Below are 7,586 nucleotides of genomic sequence, written 5' to 3' on the forward strand. Positions count from 1 at the left end.
TGCAAACCTGCAGAACAGAGGCAATTATGCGCATGCGCATAATAAATGCGTACGGCGTTGCCAGAACGGCTCGTTAGGAGGTGGGGGAAAAAACCCTGTGGATGAAACACAGGGAGGGGGTAGTCTGTGCACAGGGATGACGTTATTGTTGGAGATTTAAAATTATGATTCACTCATAAAACGATAAACAGATATATTTTTATTAAAAATTTACCACACTTACGATAACTTTAAAACGTCTGGAAGATTTCAAAGTATTTCGCTTTGCAGTTTTAAAATTAAATTACAAAATATTGTTACACAATTTTTTTTTTTTTTCAAATGTGTGTGGAATATAATACATACTTTCTTAGGTTACCCTCAAAATATTATTTAAATTTATTAGAATACTTACCATGTGTTATTTTTTAAACAATCGAAAACCGTTTCAAAAAATTGGTCGGGTGTAGTGTGTTTTCTTTTGCGAAAATTTTGATGTTTAGGGAAAAAACTCAAAGCGGGTTCGTAAACCACAACTATACAACTATATTGTTGTAGAACATGTAAATCATTTTAAAATAGAATTCTTTGAAATGACATCATCAAATTGTTGGTGGGGATGTTTAACTAAATCGATCCGGTGATTTCGGATTACGTCTCTAATAAAAATTGATACAGACGCCAGACAGACAGATAGACGGAAACGAGAGATCACTTTTTTCATACTCTCGGGGTCATGAAACGCCGAGAAAATATGAAAGTAGCAATTCGTCCAATGGACTGGGTTACTATATTTCCTTAGCTTACACTCGAACGTAAAAAAGAATCCTACAATCATTTTATTAAAATACATATGGTATATGAGACACATAATAGTTATTTAATCAACTAGTTGGGTAATGACAGCGATTAACGATCGAGCAAAAATAGGCGAGATGGTTAATCGCCAATATCTATGGCGATGATTACAATATTTTTTCGACGATTGTAATTTTCGAAAACAGCAATTTGAATCATGTTTTTAACATTTGTTATGCAACCAACAATACCTTTGACATTTCTGTCGAGTTTATTTTATTTAAATTTGTTTCACAATACATTTTTGATTAAAAAAAACCCTGTTGATTCAACTTTTAAATATCGCGCTAATTTTAAAAAACTTTGAAATTGAAATAACAAACTTTATTAGATTGGTATGCAACGAACAATACACTGACATTTTAATCGTTGAATAATGAGTCTCATTATTGATCAATAATTTTGAACACCAAATTTGTTCGTAATTTTCACATTAATAAACGATCGTCGGAAAAGTGATTTTATTTTGTTTGTGTGGTTGGTTCCCAAAATTTCCACAGCCACAAATTAAAATTTCACTTTTAACACTTATATCATATCATAATATAAATAACTATTATCTGATTATCTCTCTTCAATGAAATTGACATGACGTCATCTAATTTTGAAAGGGATAAGAGTACAAGTTTTGGTTAACGTTTTATAACCCAAATGCAGTTAAAATTTCATGTAGTGATTATTCCATCTCCAGCAGACGTATATTTTTTTTTATACAAACGAACCTTGAATTTCGACATTTGTCAATATCTCATTTATTTGAAAAAGTGGAAGTCTGAAATTTAGAACGGTTAACACACAAATAAACCTATAACATAGATGTACACGACCAGCATTAATCACATTTACTTTTTTAGGAAATGACGTCAATTTTTTTGAATTGAATATAATGTATTTTCTAGCTTGTTAAATACAGTACATATAAGCAACTTGGTTTGTCCAGTTCTTCAAAAAAAAGTTATTTCGACAGAACTTCCTTCGCTTCTGAAGAAACCGTTCAACAAATATTGCTTCTTTGAAAAATTATAAAATTTGATTTTGCGGAATTTTACTTTTTTGTGATAACCTAAAAACGTAAAAACAATAGAGAAGGTATTAGTCACAGTGTAATAGAGAAAAAAGAAAGTTTTACCTTCGCAAAAAAAACACAGTTGGGATTAAAAAAAACATTTGGGACCCCCGAGAAGGTTTTACATTTTTAAAAAAGACATTTGGGACCCCCGAAAAGCTTTTACGTTTTTAAAAAACACAGTTGGGACCTCCGAGGCGGTTTGACATTCTTAAAAAAAACATTTGGGACCCCCGAGAAGGTTTTACATTTTTAAAAAACACAATAATCCCCGAGATGGTTTCATATTCTTAAAAAAGACATTAGACGCCCCCGAGAAGGTTTTACAATTTTAAAAAAGACAGTTGGGACCCCCGAGAAGGTTTCATATTCTTAAAAAAGACATTTGGCGCCACTGAGAAGGTTTTACAGTTTTAAAAAAGACCGTTAGGAGCCCCGAGAAGGTTTCACATTCTTAAAAAAAAACATTTGGGACCCCCCAAAAGGTTTCATATTCTTAAAAAAGACATTGGGCGCCCCCGAGAAGGTTTTACAATTTTAAAAAAGACGTTTGGGACCCCCGAGAAGGTCTTACATTTTTAAAAAAGACAGTTGGCGCCCCTGAAAAGGTATTACATTTTTAAAAACGACATTTGGGACTCCCGAGAAGGTTTTACATTATTAAAAAAAACAATTGGGATCCCTGAGAAGGTTTCACATTCTTAAAAAATACATTTGGGACCCCCGAGAAGGTTTTGCGTTTTTAAAAAAGACATTTGGGACTCGGGAGAAGCTTTCACATTTTTAAATGGGGACACCCGAGAAGGTTTCATATTCTTAAAAAAGACATTTGGGACCGCCGAGAAGGTTTCACATTAAAAAAGAGAGTTGGGACCCCCGAGAAGATTTTACATGTTTAAAAAAGACAGTTGAGACCCTCGAGAACCTTTTACATTTTTAAAAAAGGTAGTTGGGACCCCCGAGAAAGTTTCACATTCTTAAAAAAAGACATTTGGGGCCCCAGACAAGGCTTTACATTTTTAAAAAAGACAGTTGACTCCACCGAAAAGGTTTTACATTTTTAAATAACGGGAGGCTTATTCTCACCGTTTAGAGAAAGTGGGATAATTTCATCAATAAAAAATCTGTTATGACGTCACAAACATAGAAGGAAAAAAAAAAACGAAAGGCCAAGTTTGGAATCGAACGCGCGACGTTTGGTCCGCATTTCTGGCTCATAAACACTAGACCACGACCGGGATCCTTTACGCTAATGATAAACTGTTATTCTACCGTGTGTTGTTTTTGAAAAAATTTAGACGGTTAGGGAAAACTCAAAGCGGATTCGTACACTACACTTATAGGAATATTTTGTTGTATTTATAACAGTTAAATCAAATAAACTTAGAATTCTTTGAAATGACGTCATCAAATTGTTGGTGGGGATGATTAGCAAAATTATAGTTAGCGTTTAACCATATACAATACATGATATTTTTAACATACATACAAAATTTGACAACAATCGGTTCACCAGTTTCGGAGATTACGTGTCCAATAAAAATACATACAGACTCCAGACAGACAGACAAACAGACGGAGCGGGAGACTACATTTTTCGTACTCTTGGGGTAATGGAACGTCGAGAAAATATAAAAGTAGCTATTCGTCCGATGGACTCGATTAATACTATACTTCCTTAACATACGCTCGCGAAAATACTTCATCTATTTGAAAAGGTAGAAATTTGAAATTTGGCATGGTAAATGAACACAAAAAGTGATACAAAATGAGTATAATTTACTTCGATAAAGATGTGTAATAGATTACATTTGTATTTTTTCAGTGGTGTATTTTATACAAATTTGTCTGATAAAAAAATTTTAAGTTACGACCTCTCTGTTTACTTACTGCACTATAATGTTTTAATGCTCTGAAAAAATAAAATTTCTTCAATCTATGCAAAATTCTCTCAAATAAGTGTTGTACCTCGATACCGGAATTTCCAGAAATAACACCTCTTTTTACTAATGGGTCGAGTATATTTTTAACTGTTGCAAAAAAAATTGCAACAATTTGCTTAAGTACTTTACAATATTGAAAAAAAAAAACAATAAAAAAATCTGGACGGCAGATAGACGGACAGACAGATGGAAACGGGAGACCTATTTCTTCGTACTCTAGGGGTCAACGGACTCGATTACAATACTTCCTTCTTTTAGACTCATGTAGTAATAAGCTGACGCCGAACAATTGAGATTTTTCTTATTTTAATACACACTACTACTGTTTGTAATCGACCAATAAATAGTGGAAAATAAAAAAATTTCCATTTAGAGAAACTATGTTTCTGGTATTGCAAGAATGTCGCGAAATGAGAAAAGAAACGAGAAGAGAAATTTCCAGTAAAATTCTAAGATAAACTTACGTGAGTAAAACAGATAAACAGAAATGCTGTTATTCAGAAAATGTTTTTAAAGGCTTAAACCATATGAGTTAAATCACAAAATAAAAAAATAAAAAAAATGTTAAAAAAAACATAATCAGTTCTGCTAAACTCTGTTTGACAATTTCACTATATGCAGCTTAAAGCGAGAAATTCCATTTAACTTCTAGAACACCTGTACATACAGTTTCCTAATTTTTAATTTTAATCGAATCTTTTTTCTAAATTTATATCTAAATGTTATTTATCTCGGTGAAATGTAATTGTTCTTAAAGAGCACCATTATCTACGCCACTGATATGCGGTAACCTCTGCTCTAATGGTTGATATGGAAATTTCCATGAATGGAATAAACCATAAAGTAACCTTGTCCCGTCGCCATTTCCCATTTCGTAATCGCTGTGATTAGTAAAGTGCTAGCTTTTGCACGGGTTTTTCGTCGTTTGTTGCTCTTTTGTGAATAAAGGTATATTATTTGTTCTCATATTAATTCATTGATAATGATATTTTAAAAATTTGTCGTTAGTTGTGAAGGCGTTACAATGCCTTCTAACCTACAACCTCGCTCATTTGATGCAAGGGTTTATCTATAATGTGTACCTACACAATGTGTATTGTTTTATTTATTTATTTTTTTATTTTAGCGTAAAAATGTTTGCTTGCGTTAAATTTGTAGAGGACGGATCTACAGATATTGTTCATTTAGATGAAATACAAAAATCTGATGATGATTATGATGATGATGGAATTTATGAGAGTTCTAAAACATATGAAGTGAAACATAAGGATGGTTGTTATTATAAAGCACATGTGTTAAGTGTTGCTGGTAAGTAAAATGGTTTGATGAATGTGTTATAATAAAATGTCAGAACATTCGCGGATCAGGTTTTAACAAATATCATCAAAGAAACTTTACTCTCTTGAATATTGTTTTCTATTTTATAACTTAAATTAATTTGTTTCATATTTTAAAAGCTTGTTTCCGATTTACACAAAATATTTTAAATTTCCAAGTAATATTGTAGTTTAAAAAAACTCCGTTTCTTGTAAAATTACGGTTTCTTCTTTTGCATCAAAAGAATAAATATTATCCAAATGTATCATGGTAACGATGCGGTAATTAATACATTCAATATTTTTTCTATGATCTGTGTCCTTTTGTGATTGGAATTTCACTTCGACGGGCGATGCGACATTATGGATTGTACATTTTTAAATTTTAATTTAATTATTTAATTATGCTTTCTCAGACCTGTCACATTTTAGCATCCCCTGAAGAGGCAACAAAACTAGCTATGTCGAAACGGTTGCGACTTGTCAGTAGATGTTTAGTTGTTGAAAACAAGTGCAACACAAACGATCACAGCGATAGTCATAATCAGGTATCAAATAATTACGTTTGAAATAATATCTAAAAGTAAGAAGTTTTCGATTTTTACGTAGAACTTAAAATTAAAAGAAACAGAACGTCATAACAGAAATGCCGACGAAAACATTATGAGTTTAGATAGTGCATATCACACGTTTACTTTAATGAAAAGAATAGTTGAGGAAAAAGAAAAGAAAATCAAAGAACTAGAAATTGAAAATAAAGAACTATGTCGACTTAATACCGAACTGCAACTTAAAGTAATAGGAAAATTTCAAGGTAAATCAAATATTTCTATAATTAATTTAAATATTTGTTAAGTTATAAATTTTAGCTTTGGATGAAGTTTTAACAAATATTAACGCTATGAATGGTAAAACGCACGGTGAACACACAGATCGTAAGGCGGCAATCGCTGAAAGAAGAGGGGGCAATGTTTGTTAATATTTTATTTAAACAATATCATTGAATTGTTAATTCTTATGTTTTAGGTACATGTAGGGAAGGGAATATGGTTACCACAAATAATGTTTGACAATATATACAGAAAGAAAAAAGATACAATATTTATTAAAGAACTAGCTGTTGCACTTTTTGGTGAAGATGTTTTAAAAAGATCTTCGTTATTTGGAGGATCAGCCAACAGAACGCGAGAAGCTGGAAGACCAGCATTGGATGCAAAAAAATTACTTGCAATGAAAGGTAGGAATATGAATATTTTAATATGTTTATTTATTACAGTGCTCTAAAAAGAATTCTTAAACTTTCAGATATCCTAAGGTACAGATTGCAGGAGAAAGGGGTTGGTAAAGTACAGGAGGAGTTTGTAGTAAAAAGTATGAAGAAAATTTTAAATGAGAAAATACAAGACTTGAGAAGGGGCCCTCGAAAAAATAAAACCAAAAAACCTAATGAAGCCAAAGGTAACAACTATATGATTATTATTAAACATTGTCAGATTTTCAAAAATTGTGACTTTAGAAAGCATGGCAGAAGATACTGATGAACCATCATTAGGGACTATTAGAATTAAAACAGAACCAATCACCAACGGTTCAGTTAAGGAAATTAAAGATGAGGATCCGTTATTATCAGATTAGACTTCTGTAATTAAAGTTGATTGTTGGAACTGTGTTTTAAATTAAAGATTTTTTGTTGATATGACAAGTTTTTTCTATGCGTTAAATTTGTGCATGCGTAAACTTTACTTTTGAGCGATAGTTACAAAAAATGTAATAGAGTCGTTTTAACAAGTATATGTATAAGTTTTCTGAACTGTCATATGACGTTCATATTTTACCAAAAATTGAAAAGCTGATTTTTTTATGCATAATTTCGATGCCAACTGCAACAACTGTTAAGCAAAAATTTGTATAGGTGAGAGATTTCAAAACGGATATTCCTAAATACTTAGAAGGGGGCTATAAGATAATGTAAACTTAAAAATCTGTCTTTAAATTGCCTCTTACTTGGCTTTGTGACTTACAGATTAAATTTCGAAAACCTTAAAGGGTGGACACTCTCATAAAATTTTATTGGCGAATTATGAGGGGTTTAAAAGGACGGGTTCTATCGGTTACCTGTTGTGGATTTGAGTGGACTAGAAAAATGGCTAAAGTTTGTTTGACCACAAATTTGAAATATTCTGCCCTTGTTTAGCCAATTATTTATTAACATATTTTATTTCTGCAAAGCGCAATGGATTTTTTAATACAATTTCTACTATTGTACCTTTCTGAAAATTTAAAATTGATCCATAAATAGCGAAAACCAGATAATCCCACTCATCACAATTTTAACGCGTTGTAGTTTTTTTTTGACAACAAAATTTAAAAAACGGAAACGTAATCTGGGTAGGGTTTTTTACTCTCATTTGAACGGTGTGAAGC

At 31.8% G+C, this 7,586-nt stretch overlaps 1 protein-coding gene across 1 annotated transcript; it reads left to right on the forward strand.

The window, feature by feature from the left end:
- Positions 1-4,647: 4,647 nt before the first annotated feature.
- LOC135144554 (BEN domain-containing protein 5-like) lies at positions 4,648-6,858 on the forward strand. Its single transcript, XM_064076575.1, has 10 exons — positions 4,648-4,689; positions 4,749-4,794; positions 4,855-4,924; positions 4,973-5,154; positions 5,595-5,710; positions 5,772-5,976; positions 6,032-6,132; positions 6,189-6,399; positions 6,468-6,620; positions 6,679-6,858. Exons 1-10 carry the CDS (start codon positions 4,648-4,650, stop codon positions 6,795-6,797), a joined length of 1,245 nt encoding a protein of 414 aa, XP_063932645.1. The 3' UTR covers positions 6,798-6,858.
- Positions 6,859-7,586: the final 728 nt, after the last annotated feature.

This window comes from Zophobas morio, unplaced genomic scaffold (genome assembly GCF_036711695.1).
Source record: "Zophobas morio isolate AGI-343-1 ecotype UQ-CSIRO unplaced genomic scaffold, CSIRO_AGI_Zmor_V1 ptg000108l, whole genome shotgun sequence".
Taxonomy (NCBI): Eukaryota; Metazoa; Arthropoda; class Insecta; order Coleoptera; family Tenebrionidae; genus Zophobas; species Zophobas morio.

Coding starts and splice junctions, on each gene's coding strand:
- LOC135144554 (XM_064076575.1), top strand. CDS start 4,648: ATGGTTGATATGGAAATTTCCATGAATGGAATAAACCATAAA. Junction 4,690..4,748: donor TGAATGGAATAAACCATAAA/GTAACCTTGTCC, acceptor GTAAAGTGCTAG/CTTTTGCACGGGTTTTTCGT. Junction 4,925..4,972: donor CAAGGGTTTATCTATAATGT/GTACCTACACAA, acceptor TTTTTATTTTAG/CGTAAAAATGTTTGCTTGCG.